Raw genomic sequence first — 15,797 nt, forward strand, 5'->3', positions numbered from 1 at the left:
AAACCTCTGAATTATAAGGAACACTTATGCGAAAAATTTTGAACTAACATGCCAGAGGTAACATTTTAAAATATTTGTAACCTGCCCCAATTGCTTGGAATCTTCCTGGGAGGATCAGGTTCCACATTAAAAAAAATATGGAGTGCTCAGTTTGCTTAAGAGTTTATCACCTAGAAAATGGAACCAATTCTTGTTCTTGCTTTTCACATAGTAAATTAGAATATTGCATGCCTAACTTGATCATTTACAATCATATTCTAATAAATCTTTTAAAACTTGTGGCAGTAGAATATCAGAGATCTTGGGAATGTTTTGGTCTTCAAATATACAGTGTTAATAAAACAAGTATATTCTCCAATTGTTTATAAAATTGCCTTTACAATTCACTCAACGTACTGCTAAATTGTAGTCAGATATCTGCAGAATGTGGTCAACACCTCATATTGCTATATTTAAATAATATAATATAGAATATAACCTAATACATGTTTTATTCTTTGCAAAACAAGTTTATATCTAGTAAACATATTTTAATATTTATTCACTTTCACAGTTAGCTGGGCAAGTTGAAATTTAAATAGCTTGTTTCTTAGATATCAATGCCTTCAAACTATTCTTTCCTTGCGATAAAATAATTCATTGAAGATATTTACTCAAAAATGGTATATGAAAGATTATTTCTTAATACATGGTCTACATCTATATCCACATCTATATATCCATTTCTCTTTCTTTCTCTCTCCATGCACATTGATACATACACTGGCATTAGTTAATTTTTTTCCTTTTCCACCCTTTCATATCAGTCCCACCTAACCTCCAAAAATAATGTTTACAAATGAGGTGGACTATAGTAGAAAAAGGAATTATTGCGGGGAAAAGGAGATTTTTGAAAATGAGGCATTACCAGGTTTCTCTATTCTATGAATAGTATAAAAAAATAACTAATTGCACAACTTCCTCTTTTCTATATCATTGAAATATAATATGAAAGAAAGTGTCATTTCTTCTAAAATATGGAGAATCACACGATATATGAATTTATTTTTAACAGTATTGTTTCCTTTTTTTGATTATGTGAACTGTATGTTTAACTGCAAAAAATGTTTAAGCTGAGAAGTTAACTAATTATGCAGCTTGTATTTGATATTATAATGTATAAATATGGGAGAATGGAGTGATAGAAGAATAACAAAACATATACTGTATTTTCTTATGCCTCAAGTAAATCATAAGGAATCTCAGACATGTCTGCTATGTTGGATCTTCTGTTTGAATCCTTAGAAATGTGATGATCAGAATAAACAATATTAACTACCCTGTTTCCCCTAAAATAAGACATCACCTGATAATAAGCCCAAACGGGCTTTTGAGTGCATGCAATAAAATGAGCACACACATCCCGAAAATAAGCCCTCCCCAAAAATATTTAAACACATGCGCAGCCGGTCCCCACCATTTCCTCTGGTTTCCTCCATGCACGCCAAAATAATAAGACCTCCCCGAAAAGAAGGCCAAATGCTTATTTCGGGGTTCAAAAAAATATAAAACCGGGTCTTATTTTCAGGGAAACACGGTAGGTAGACAGATGCCCTGATGTTGAAAAAACAGCTTTGTATTCTTTTCTAAAAAATAAATCATTTATCTATCTAAAAGTGATAATACTGTTATTGCAACAAGTTCACAAAATATAAAAAGGAAAATGATCTTACAAATATACAGGATATTACTGGGCAAAGCCTTCTGATTATCTGAGGCTACAAAAGGAATACCTTGTATTACTTGTCTTAACTTGTCTTAGATGTATTACGTTAGGATTAGTTTATTTATTTTTTATTTATTATAATTAAAACTGCTTATTTTTTTCCCTCAACTGTAAGGTGCCATAGTTTTCAGAGAGAAGACAAGGTTATTTAAATAAGCATTTTAAATAACAACCACTACAGAAATTTAAAAACATATTGATCATTTGTTATATATCACAAATGACAACTATAGACAGCTTTGTTGTAACATTGAGTGAACATGATAAATGTTGGTTTAACCTACTGCAGAAAGTTGCAAATTTAGTTTAATAGAGCTCAGGTTAAAAACAAAAAGAAATTGCTGTTCTGAGAGATATTAGATATTTTTCGTGAATAATGAATTAACCCAGGGGTGAAATGCTCCCGGTTCGGACCGGATCGCCCGATCCGGTAGCGATGGCGGCGGGTGGTTCGGAGAACCAGTAGCAAAAATCCCTGTGGCCCCCCCCCCTCCCCACCATGCCCAGCTGAGCCACACGATCATCAGAGGCTTTTTTTTTTTTACTTTTAAAAGCATTTTTTCTACAACCTTCCGACAAAAAAATGCTTTTAAAAGTAAAAAAAAAAAAGCCTCTAATGATCGCGCAGCTCAGCTGGGATCGTCAGAGGCTTTTCAAAGCATTTTTTTCTGCAACCTCTTGGCCGAAGAGGTGGTTAAAAAAATGCTTTGAAAAGTCTCTGATGATCCCACCTGAGTTGCGTGATTGGCAGAGGCTTTTCAAAGCATTAGAAAAAATGCTTTGAAAAGTTAAAAAAAAAAAAAAAGTTGGCCATGCCCACCCAGTCACATTAACCTTCCCCACCAAGCCATGCCCAAAGAACTGGTAGTAACAAATTTTACATTTCACCCCTGAATTAACCTATTTAGAATCAAGCCTCTGTGTTAAAAAACCATTTGTCATTTGAACCTTCTTCATTAACCTTTTTCGTTAACCTTTATCCATCCTAATAGTGCTTATGTAATAAAGTGAATTTTACACATGTGTATGTATGTTTAAAATTATTTGGTATGAGACAAGATCCAAACTTTGTAATTTTTTATTTTGGTTTAGCATATGTTTTGCGTTCGTCTTAATCTTGCATAGGTTCCTATGAAGCTAGGCATTCTATTCAAGATGGATTGACTTCAGGGAATTATGGACCCAAATCAATGCCAACTCGCTCATGTGTTATACAGGTAATTTGCATGAGATGCAAAAATAACTGAAAATAAACTTTCTGCATGGGCTGCATACGTATTGAAAAATAAATTTTGATTTTTATAATCAATATTACATGAACTAGTCTTGAATGAGACCAATAGGTAGTTGCTAGTAGTATTTTGCAGCAAAGGACAATTGCAGTCTAAATCTAGTAAAGCATATCTGAGAGCTAATATAAGCTCTGGCCTTTAGAATATGTGTGAAATGGAAGCATTTTACAACTATACAGGATCAGCTACAGGATAAAGTGAGATTATGTTCCACCTAATTTAAGTACAAGTAGTCCTTGACGTATAACCACAATTGAGCCCAAAATTTCTGTTGCTAAGTGAGACATTTGTTGAGTGAATGTTACCCCATTTTACAACCTTTCTTGCCACATCTGTTAAAAGAATCACTGAAGTTGCTAAATTGGTAACATGATTGTTAAGTGAATCTGACTTCCACATTGACTTTGCTTGTCAGAAGGTCACAAAAAGGGATCACATGACCCTGGGACACTACAACCATCATAAGTATGAGTCAGTTGCCAAACATCTGAATTTTGATCATGTGACCATGGGGTATTGCAACTGTTGTAAATGTGAAAAATGGTCATAAGTCACTTTTTTCAGTTCCATTGTAAGTTTGAACGGTCATTAAATGAACAGTTGTAAATTGAGGACTACTGGTATTAATTTATATTAGCTTTTATATTAGGATTAAGATTCACAGGTTGGAGGGCAGACATAACAGTATTGAATCAATGCCAGATATTTTAGTTTGTCTCCGTCTACCTGAAGTCATTATTCGTCCACTTTTTCACAGTGCTTTGGGTAAGACAAAGGGCTTCAGACTGAAACAAACTTCCAGATCTTATTGGCAGCAGCTTGAGTAAATCAAAATGTTCACTACCCTGAGAATTCATGCTGCCATTATTTGCATGTACACAAAAAAATAGTGCATCTGTGTATAACTAAAAGAGCGTTCCACAGAACAGAGGCAATTTTGTATATCAGAAAGAGATTTCTAAAGAACAGAATTATTTATTCCTGGTGTGCTTGCTTGGAAATGTTAGATGCTAGAGTTGTTTTTTGAGATTTGATCTTACACCATTCTATTGACAATGAGTCCAATCAATCAACTATCTGTGATTCATTTGGAACTTGTCTTATTTTCCTTGTTTGGAAATGTAAGGATTGTTAGCAATTTATTTAAGAAGTTTTCTTTTATACCTCATAGGTAGATTTTATCTCCTTAGTTTGTAAACCCTTCCACTGGAAAGGATTATACATTAAATATTCATGGCATTCATTTTTGGCAATTTTTGATATGTATGGCTTCTGGAAAATAATGTTATGCAAATTCAACAGAAGTATCAATGCTATTTATTTTTAAAAGAATGACATAGTAGGAACAGAGCATAGTTAATGCTTTGAAACATCGGGACGCTCAGTTTTTTTGTTATCCTTCCAAAAAAACATTTTCCTTTTTTGAAGTCTCTTTCAATAGAAAGAGAACCAAAGGACAGCAGTAGTAATTACCCTGATGACCTTTGGAGGGTAACTGAGGAACAACGAGACTATTATATCAATCAATTCAAGTCTTTACAACTGGATCTCAACTCTTTCATTTCAGGTAATGTCCCTTGTAAACATAGAAAGTAATACTAGACTGAGAATCCTGGGCGAGTAAATGAAATTCATATAGACAAATGCAAAATGTGTAACTGTGTGTGTGTTGATAGGAGTGGGGATTATACACAATAGATAGTACCTGGTTTCCTGATATCTATTAAACAAATACAGAAAATAAACATATGGGATTATTTACATGAAATTAAATATTATTTACTATAATAATTGGAGTTCTATATTGTCCTATCTAACATATTTTTAATAGCAATGTAATATTTGAGCTCAAGAAACTAGAGTTTCCCTTATTTATGCTTGATAGAGATAATAAAAACTATATTATTCTGATAAGGATTTCAATTATGAAACCACAGTTGATTTGTAGTTGCTAATAAAACCAAACAAATTATATATAGAAAATGTACAGAACAATTATTCAAAGCCATTATTTTATTTGTTAGCTTTACTCATACTAGAGCATTGCTTTTATTGCTCATTTTAATCTTATTTTAAATGATAAGTAGCCAAAGGTGATTTTGAAATTAACCTATATTTTAATGTATAATATTCAATAAAACATAAGAGGGGGTTGATGTAATATCAAATATAAGCACCATTTCATTGCAAGAAACCAACCAACCAATGGACAGCTTGGCTACAGCTATAACTGAATAGCTGAGATACAAAATCAAGAAACAAGAAGAAAAAAGCTAAACAGTGCATCACTAACATGGAAGTTCAGGTTGGAACACAAGATCAGCAAGCTAAGATCAGATGCAAACAAGTTAGAACAGTTGAAAAAAAAAGAAGCCAAGTTACAAGATCAAAGAGTTTCTGATCAAGAAATGCCACCTAGAAACAAGGAAGATTAAGGAAGCTCTAGAAATAATAAAGCAGCAAATAACAGTTATATAAGTAATCCTCAACTTGTATGACCACATTGAGCCCAAAATTTCCATTGCTAAGTAAGACAGTTGTTAAGTGACATTTTCTCCATTTCACAACTTTTCTTGCCACAGTTGTTAAATGAATTCTTAAGTTCTGTTCAGTTCTTAAGTTAATAACACATTTGTTAAGTGATTCTGGCTTCCCCGTTGAGTTTACTTGTCAGAAAGTCACAAAAAGGTGAACCATGACTCCAGGAGATTGCAACCGTCATAAATATATGCCAGTTGCCAAATGTCTGAATTTTGATCACAAAATTCTGTAACGGTCATAAGATACTTTTTTCACTGCCATTGTAACTTCAAATGGCCACTAAATGAATAGTTGTAAGTCAAGGACTACTTGTAGCCAAGAACATCAGCAGATATGAACATCAGCAGATACGAAGCTCAAATTGCACACTATAGGCAGCATCTCCAATTTCAGTTGAATCAGAAACTTTTCTACCAATCCATCAATGGACAGAGTGAATGCAATGAGTCATTCAATACCTGACAAAAAAAGTAACTTCTGGGCACAGCTATGGGACAACCCAAAGAAATACAACAAGAATGCATCTTGGCTAAAAGAGGTGGACAAGAATAAAAAAAAAAAGTGGAAATGAAAGAACTAATAATAGCAACAGAAATGGGGGAGAAAAGAGCCGGGAAGATTAAGAGTTGGTCAGCATCAGGGGAAGATGAATTATGTGGTTTTTGGTTGAAACATTTGTTCTACACCCACCTATTGCCAAGCAGTTTAACAACAAACTGCAAATGGTGAAATTGATGATTGGTTAACCTCTAGCAGAAGCTACCAGATAATGAAAGATCCAACAAGACAGGTAGCATCAGGCAACTGTAGACCAATTACCTGCTTATCAACAACTTTCAGATTACTAACTAGTGTGGTAGCTGATGCACTCCAACAGCATCTAGTTTTGAAAACAAGCTCTTTCTACCTGAGCAGAAAGGAAACCACCCAAACAGCAGAACAACAAAAGATCAGCTCCTAATTGGCAAAATTATTTTGGAAAACACAACACCCCAGACAACAAGAAAATCCAATTGCCTCTCGAAAAAGCACCTTTGGGACAACACCCCAGACTTAACAATGTAGATAAGAAAGACCAAAAAAAGATAGTGGATGTGGCAATACCTGGAAACCGAAGAAAGGAAGAGAAATAATTGGAGAAAAACAGAAAATTCAAAGACCTGTAAATGGAAGTAGAACAACTGTGGCAAAAGAAAGCAAAGACAATACCAATAGTAATAGGTATCTTGGATGCAATTCCAAAATAACAGAGGCACCACTTTAACATTGACAAAATCACATGAGTCAATTGCAAAAGGCAGCTTTATTTGGAAGCACTTAATTGTGCGACAATACTTTTAACATCATCAGACAATAACATCTTGGGAAGGACTCAGTAGGTGGATAAAAATACCAATCCAGTCTAAACATCTAGCTGAATGTGCGATGAACTCTGATTCGTTGTAGGAAAATATAAATAAAATAACGATGCATTTCCAAGTTATTACAGCTATTGCTTCTTAATTAGAAAATAAACTTTTTTAATGGTGAACCTTCCTTCAAAACAGAATTGAAAAACATGCTTTGATACTAGTACTCAAATTGTATTTTCCCAATTTTAATTAGACCAAACTATAATATAATAAAATCATGTAATACTTTTAATGTCAAGGTAGAAAGAAAGAAAGCAGAATGCTTCCATTTTTAACTAGTTCCAATTAATATTATGCCTATACCTAAACAGTTTATGGGCTAACCTTCTACATTGGTGACAGCAGCGGTGAAATCCACTTACTTTTGCTACTGGTTCGGGAACTGAAGTGCACAGGAGCATGCGTGCGCTATGCATATGCATGAATCTTCTGTGCATGCGCAGAGAGTAAAAAAACAGGACGGTGGGTCCCAGTGGGTGGGCGGAGCCTCCCACCACTGGTGCTACTGGTTCGGCGAGCCGGGTAGAACCGGTTGGATTTCACCGCTGGGCGACAGTCATCCTCATTAGTTCCTATACAGAGTACATTGGGCAGTAAGTGTTTTCCAGAAGTTTAAATCATTCGCGGTATCTTTGGCATCATCCCAAGGGACATTAATAATCTTAAAATCTTCCGTAAGGCTTTGTTGACAGGTTTTCTGAGGTGCAGCTCGTTTTCTGTTTCTTCCAGAAGGCATCCAATTTAGTGCAATTTTTGGATGCCAGTCTTTAGATATATGTAAGATATGGTCAACAAGCCACATTCAATCTTCATTCACAGTTCTTGATAGGTTCTAAATTTGATCTTTGTAGTACCTCTTCAATAGTAATGTGATTTTTTTATTTTTTTTTTAATTTGATTTATATGCCGCCCTTCTCCGGAGACTCAGGGCAGCTTACAATGCATTAAGCAATAGCCTTCATACTTTTGTATATTTATACAAAGTCAACTTATTGCCCCCACAAACTGGGTCCTCATTTTACCTACCTTAGAAAGGATGGAAGGCTGAGTCAACCTTGAGCCTGGTGAGATTCGAATTTACAGTAATTGCAGACAGCTGGTGTTAATCACAATGCTTTTTAGTCTGCTGAGCCACCAGGCCCTTATGAGACATGGAGGACATTATCCTTGTGCTGACAGTATATAGACTTTTGTTCTGTGAAATAATATGCTCTTTGCTGCAGTCCTCTTTGTTTAAATAGATATTCTTGGCCATTTCAGTAAGTTCTATAAAATAAATGCTATGTATGAAAATTGTTTCATTGAAATTTCAATTTTATCAGGTAGCTCATAAAAATTACCCATTTTAAATTAAAATCTTCCTGCTTTAGATTTTATTACTGCTGTTCACCTGGAATTTAAGTATTTTGATAAAATTAATTTTCATCTCCTGATCAGAAAATTACCATATATTTTGCTCAATAAGACACACTTTTTGTCTCCCAAAAGTGGGTGGAAATGTCTGTGCGTCTTATGGAACAAACATTGCCGAAGCCCCACCCATTTGTTGGCTCTTTTTGGCCTCTGCGTGCCACAAAGGACGCATGGAGGCCAAAAATGGGGCACGCGGAGGCAAAAACGGAGCACATGGAGGTTGAAAACGGGAGTGTGTCTTATGGTCAGGTGCGTCTTATGGAGCAAAAAATACGGTATATATTGCAAAGAATTGTTAAGCATTTATATTCCCATGTGAACATGGAAATAAAGAAAAATCCTAGAAGAGGTCAGGGGCAATCGATATTCATAGTAAACTAAAATTTTATGTAATATGCTTATGAGTATTATCATTCATCATTGAGATGGCTTTATATTTTGGATGCACATAAGAATATAGACATTCACAATAACCATATATTTTCCAGAGTACTGCTCCTGCAGTCCATAGCTGGATCTCTTCCTCTTGCTTCACTTTGACTGGGTGATATTTTAATTAGAGTCTCTCTCCGTGCTGTGGCCACGCCTCCCATTCCCATAATGCACCAGTCTTTTCACTCAGTCACTGTGGACTGGTGTGTTCCCTTTTTCTCTCCGTGCCTTGCCTTGGATTCCTTCTTAGGGTTTTTCCTTTTAGGCTTTTCTTTTTTTCTTTTGATTAAATTTTTTCGGTTAGTGAGAGCCTTTGCGAAAGCTGCCTGGGGTGAGTGGCGGCTCTAGGGCGCCAGCCCGCCTTCCCCTGAAGCGTCTGACGGCTGTCAGACAGCAGCTAGGGATTCCGACCCTTCGGGGCGGTTCCCTTAATTATCTTCAGCCGCCAGCGTGGGCGCGAGGCTAGCGGACTGCCGTTTTGCCCCCCCACGCCTTGAAATCTTCATCGGCTCTCTCAGGGGCGGCTCCGGAGCTGTTGCACGGTTCGCCCTGCAGGCTCTGAGGATCGACCAGCTGACTGTCTCCCCTGGGATCGGCTGCCTCTCGCCTGGCCCTTATTCGTCAGCGGGATCGCCGGAGACGTTTTCTGCGCGCTGTAGGTGGTGAGCGGTCTCGACGCCAGCGCTATGAGCGGCGTTTCTTCCCTGCTCTTTACCCCTGGCCTGTTTCCCGCCTTTCGCTGCTGCCGCTGTTGCTGGGGCGATTAGTTGAGTTGCGGCCGCCATTTTGTCAGCGTGTTGGCGGCCATTTTGTGCGCCCCTTGTTATCTGGTCGTTGCTGAGGCGTTCTACTCTGTGGCGATCGCTCCATATTTCTTCACGTTCTCCTTGGAGCCTCCCTTTGGAACCCTTGCCTCGTTCTGCCCCTTGCTGCCCTGTGAAGCTGGGTCTGAGGGCTTGCCTGGCATCCTTGTGACAAGTCCTAGACTCTTGTCACTGGACATTGACTGTTGGCCATTGCTTAACCAGGGATTGACCATCATCCTCAACGGGTGCCATTGCTGGTTATTTTTGTACATAGTTGTCTTCTTAGTTTCCCTTTATAAAAAATAAATAAATACAAAAAAAAAAACCCAAACATTCAATATATACATATATATATATATCTTTAATTAATTAAAAAAAAGGGGGGGGAGGAAGACAAGGGTTAATTGGATTGAGGCCTGAGGGAGCTTTTATTGCATTTTGCAATGGCGGATTCGTATTTGTCCTCCGACCCGGAACTGGAACCTAGTCCTCCCAGAGCACAGGCCAAACACCGGTCAACCTCTCGTGGCCGTTCTGCTTCTACATCTACTGATTCTCGCCACAGGCCTTCCTTGGCAGCGGATAAGGACGCCCAGCGTCGCCACAGGGCGCTTGAGCGGCAGTATGACAGAGCCAGGCAGGCCAGGTTGGCTTCTGTTTTTCAAACCGACCAACCTTTGGCCCCACGTGAGCAGGCTTCCGCAGTTCATGGGGCTGCAGTTTCCCATATAGATCCTGCCTTGGATGACCCTTGTTCCGCTCCCAAGGAGTCTTCAGGTGCTCATCGCGCCCTCTCCAAGAGGACCTCTTTGTCATTACCTGATGTTTCTGCGGTGGGCCTCAGCGAAAGCCCTCCCCCACCTCCACGTCGGGCGGAGGCGACCTTTACTCCGACTGCCGCCGGTCTTCGGGGTCCAGATGGTCAACTCTTGTCTGCTCCGCCAGACTTCCAGGCCATCCTATCCAATGCGCTGTCATCTCTGCTGGCTGCCGGGATACAACAGACTTCTTTGCAGCAGCCTCAATTGGCGCCTATGTCTGCCACCCATCCGGCGGCCCCGGCGCGTTCCAAATCTCTGTCTCGGCGGGCCCTAGTTTCGTCGGACGAGTCTGACCGGGAGGAGGAGATGTTGGAAGACATGGAATTTTCAGAGGATGAGGACCTCCCTCCTGATGCTCCCGCCTTCTCTGGGTTGTTCAGACCTTCGCTTTTTAGATCACTGCTCCACAAGGCTCGCCAGACGACCAATATGGGGGTTCCAGCCGCTGATCCATCTTCCGCGTCGGCTCCTCAGGACACGTTGTTTTCATCGTCAAAACCGGGGAAGGACTATATTCCCTGTCCTCAACTTTTCTCTGACGTTCTGAAGTCCCCCTGGTCGCAGCCAGGCTCTTTGATGGGGCCAACTTCTCTGGATAAGAAGCTGTATTGTGGAGCTCCGGAGCTGGACACCTTGCTGGCACTTCCTGTGGTCGATCCCCCGATCGCGAATCTCTCCTCCACTTCGCTTTTGTCTTCAGATTCATTGGATGCCCTTAAATCAGAGGATAGGAAATCTGAACTCTCCTTTCGCAAGGAGCATCAGTCCCTTTCCTGGGCTGTTAAGACCGCGACTGCTACCTCTTTTTTTAATAGAGCGTCATTACTCTGGTTGAGGCAACTCCAGGAGAGACTTCCCCCTGAGGACACACGCCTTCACCAAGATATTAATAAGATAGTGGCCGCCACTGAATATTCGGCGGATGCCTCGTTAAACTCGGTGAAGTTTGTTTCTCGGGCCTTAGCTTCCTCTATAACATCTCGCAGGTTGTTTTGGCTCAGGAATTGGAGGGCGGACGCGAAAGCGAAGTGGAAGTTGGCAGCAGCTCCTTATGCTGCTCCGAACCTCTTTGGCTCTGCGCTCGATCCTGTCCTGGTCGAGGACAAGGATAAAAGGAAGGTTATGCCAGCATCCTCCTACCGCAGACCAGAACGGCGCTACACACCTTATTTCCAGCGCCAGCCCTTTCGTTCTTTGTCGGGGCCCGGGGGCCCCTATTCCCAACGTGCCTTCTTCCCTGGAAACGATCGCTCCTCGGATAGACAGCGTTTTCGGGCAGGCCTAGATCCAACAATGCCAAACGTCCCTTCAGAGGTTCCGGCTTCAGACAAGCTCGTCGCGGAAAATGACCATGAGTTGCAGGATCCCATTGGCGGTCGTCTACAACTCTTCAGTCACCGATGAGAGCAGTCAACCAAGGAGCCTTGGATTCTACGGACAGTTTCTTCCGGTCTTTCCATAGAGTTCGTGGGTCACCCTCCATCTCGTTACGTCCGGTGTCCAACTCACCTGTCCCCCGACATGGACCGGTTGCTGCGGAAAGAGGTTCTTCATCTTCTCATTCATGCAATAGAGCCGGTGCCGTTGGATCAACGTGGCAAGGGGTTCTACTCCACGCTCTTTTTGGTTCCAAAACATTCGGGGGGATGGAGGGCCATCCTGAACTTAAAGCAGTTGAAACTGTCGGTCCTCTACCGCAGATTCAAGATGCACTCCCTGGGGTCTATTCTTATGGGGATTCGTCAGGGCGACTTCCTTCAATCAGTAGATCTCAAGGAAGCTTACTTGCACGTCCCGATCCTTCCGGCCCACCGTCAGTTTCTTCAGTTCCAGATTGGGGAGGACCACTATCAGTACTGTGCGATGCCCTTCGGCTTGTCTTCTGCCCCAAGGACATTCACGAAGCTGGTAGCGGTCGTGGCGGCTGTCCTCCAGAAGGTACCTGTAAGAGTGTTGTGCTACCTGGACGACATTCTGGTCCTGTCATCTTCCAGAAGTCAAGCGTCTCGGGATTTGGAGCTGGTCATCGAAGCCTTTCAGGATCACGGTTTTTCGATCAACTTCCTGAAAAGTCACCTCTCTCCATCCACTTCTCTCCAGCATCTGGGGGCGATGATCGATTCGGTTCGAGGCCAGGTTTTTCTTTCCCCAGACAGAGTTCGGAGCATTCGCGACTTGATTCATCTCATTCGGTCCAAACGTTCGGTTCCTCTCCTTCAACTGTCCCAACTGTTGGGGAAAATGGTCTCCTGTTTTTCCATCGTGCCGTGGGCTCGCCGGCACACGAGACCGTTGCAATGGTTCCTGCTCCCCTTTCAACGCACGGGCCGCAGCGACTCTCTCCACAAGGTATCTCTGCCACCTCAAATTGTTCTGTCCCTCAACTGGTGGACAGGCCCCAAGATTTTCCTGGGGTCACACTTTCTACTCTCGAATCGGCTGACCCTGACATCAGACGCCAGCCTCTCAGGCTGGGGGGCCCATCTTCGCGATCAGATGGTGCAGGGCCGCTGGTCAGCTTCAGAGCAAAACCGGAGTATCAACCTACTGGAACTGAGGGCGATCCGACTGGCTCTCTGCCATTTTCAATCCCAGTTGCTGGGCCGTCATGTCCTTGTCCTCACGGACAATATTACGGCCAAGGCCCATATAAACAGGGAAGGGGGCACGAGATCAAGAGAACTGATGCTGGAGGCCGAGAAGCTTCTGAATTGGGCCGAGAGTCACATTCTATCTCTAAGGGCCGATCACATCTCGGGCGTCGACAACGTCCGAGCCGATTGGCTCAGCAGACAGCTGATAGACCAGTCAGAGTGGCAACTGGATCCAGACATCTTCCAAGAGGCTACCACCATCTTCGGTCTTCCCACTGTCGATCTGTTCTCCAGCCCGACGAACAACCAACTCCCGAGGTTTGTGACTCGTTATCCGTGCCCGAGGGCGGAGGCCCACAACGCGCTCAGATGCAGCTGGCCGCCCGGCCTTTTGTACGCGTTCCCTCCGGTTCCCCTGATCCCTCAGGTGATTCGGAAGTTGTTGGAGGAACAAGCGGAGCTCCTGCTGGTGGCTCCCAACTGGCCTCGTCGGCCTTGGTACGCAGACCTCGTGTCTCTGTCCATACGTCCTCCATGGGTGATTCCACCGGACCGTCTGTCTCTGCGCCAAGGGGCTGTTTGCCACCCAGATCCAGGATGGCTCCAATTGGCCGTATGGCGTTTGAGCGGATCATCTTGCGGAAGGACCGCCTCCCCGATTCCGTCATAGATACCATACAGGCTTCTCGGAGACCTTCTACGTCACGTATATATGAGTCATCTTGGCGAACCTTTTGTTCCTGGTGTGCTGACAACCTGGTGGACCCTACGTCGGCCCAGATGGTTGACATTCTCTGTTTCCTGCAATCTGGTCTGGACAAGGGTCTGTCTCCCTCCACCCTTCGTCGGCAGACCGCCGCTTTGTCTACAGTCATTAAATGTCCACCTTATTCTTTGTTGTCTCAGCATCCATTGCTCAAAGATTTTCTGCATGGAGCTCTGAATTTACGTCCCCCTCCGGTTCATCGTTACCCGACTTGGGACCTTTCCCTTGTTCTTCGGGCTCTTATGGTTTCACCTTTTGAACCGCTGGGTTCTGTATCCCTCAAGTACTTGTCGCTCAAACTGGCTTTCCTTTTGGCGATTACCTCTGCCAGGAGAATTTCTGAACTTTCGGCCTTGTCAATTAGGAAAGACTTGTGTGTTTTCCACGCCAACACTGTTGTCCTTCGTTTGAACCCCACCTTTTTACCAAAGGTTAACTCCTATTTTCATCGTGCCCAGGAACTAGTTCTCCCGGACTTCTGCCCGTCGCCCAGGCACCATGGTGAACAGGAGTGGCACACTCTCGATGTCCGGAGGGCTCTCCGTCGCTACATTCGTAGGACTGAGTCTTTTCGGAAAACGGAAGCCCTCTTGGTCTCATTCCATCCGAGGTCTTTGGGTCAAAAGGTGTCTTCGTCGACCGTGGGTAGATGGATCAAGGCGTGCATCTCCACGGCTTACTCTCATCAATCTAAGCCGGTTCCATCTGGAATTTTACCTCATTCGACTCGTAGCGCGGCTACTACTGCTGCCTGGGCCACTCAGGGGTCAGTGTCAGATATATGCCGAGCTGCCACTTGGTCCTCGGTGACGCCCTTCATAAGGCATTACAAGGTGGACTCTTTTGCCTCCGCTGAGGCTTCTTTTGGCCGTCGAGTCCTGCAGAGTGTCATTGCGGCACAGGACTCTGGAGGCTGTTAATGTCCCACCCTTGTATTTTGAGCTTGGGTATATCCCAGCTATGGACTGCAGGAGCAGTACTCTGGAAAACGAACATTGCCTTACCTGAATGTTCCTTTTCAGAGTACTGCGACTGCAGTCCATCCCCTCCCTATGTTTTTTCCTTTTGGGGGCCGTTCCATTTGCTGGCTTCTATGTGATTTTTTTACATCTTTTCTGATTGTTACCCTTTTTTTGGTCGCGCCTTCGTTCAAAGACTGGTGCATTATGGGAATGGGAGGCGTGGCCGCAGCACGGAGAGAGACTCTAATTAAAATATCACCCAGTCAAAGTGAAGCAAGAGGAAGAGATCCAGCTATGGACTGCAGTCGCAGTACTCTGAAAAGGAACATTCAGGTAAGGCAATGTTCGTTCAAATACAATATATTCAGATATATTAAGTCTTCTGAGTAGGTTCATGCTAATTATTAAATGAATTCAGGGGCAAACAAATGAGTGAGATTTCCAAGTAGAAACAATATGTCCAATTCTCTTGGCTGTAATAAAATTGTTCCAAGTATCCTGTCCAGGTAAGGTCCAGTCAATGGATAACAGGAGAAGGTCCTTTTCTGGGATGACAAAAACTCTATGGAACAGCTTTCTCCTGAAGTCATACTAGCACAGCTACAGTGTCAACATTTCAAAAGGTGTTCAAAACAGAGCTATTTCATAGGGCCTTGAAAGTGATATCATTTCATACCAGATGATACACTGATAGTTCAATATATATATTTGACATTCTATTTATTCCAACTTCTACTATTTTTGTAGGTTTTATTATTGAAATTCTTAATTAATTTCTATTGCGTTATTAATTTTACTGTTTTAAATACTTTTTCAGACCTTAGGGGATTCTTATAACATGGATATATACATAGATATATATGTTTACACGCACACATGTTCTTTCCATCTAAGATTTCTGTGTGTGGATACACTCAGAGACAGCAGCAAAGGCTAGATAATCATATCTTGCTCACTACTAATTTTCAGGTAGCATTAAACTATAGTTTGGAA

The 15,797-nt window shown here is 42.0% G+C and overlaps 1 protein-coding gene across 1 annotated transcript in view; it reads left to right on the plus strand.

Annotated features, from left to right (window-relative positions):
- The window catches only part of REPS2 (RALBP1 associated Eps domain containing 2), a 130,258-nt gene that overhangs the window by 14,060 nt on the left and 100,401 nt on the right, over window positions 1–15,797 (plus strand). Inside the window, exons 5-6 of the mRNA XM_070943593.1 lie at window positions 2,891–2,982; window positions 4,486–4,624. Of these exons, the coding sequence (XP_070799694.1) occupies window positions 2,891–2,982; window positions 4,486–4,624 (231 nt within the window). The remainder of the gene's footprint in view (window positions 1–2,890; window positions 2,983–4,485; window positions 4,625–15,797) is intronic.

This window comes from Pituophis catenifer, unplaced genomic scaffold (assembly GCF_029215685.1).
Source record: "Pituophis catenifer annectens isolate HBS135680 unplaced genomic scaffold, rPitCat1.0.hap2 SCAF_4, whole genome shotgun sequence".
NCBI classification, from domain to species: Eukaryota; Metazoa; Chordata; class Lepidosauria; order Squamata; family Colubridae; genus Pituophis; species Pituophis catenifer.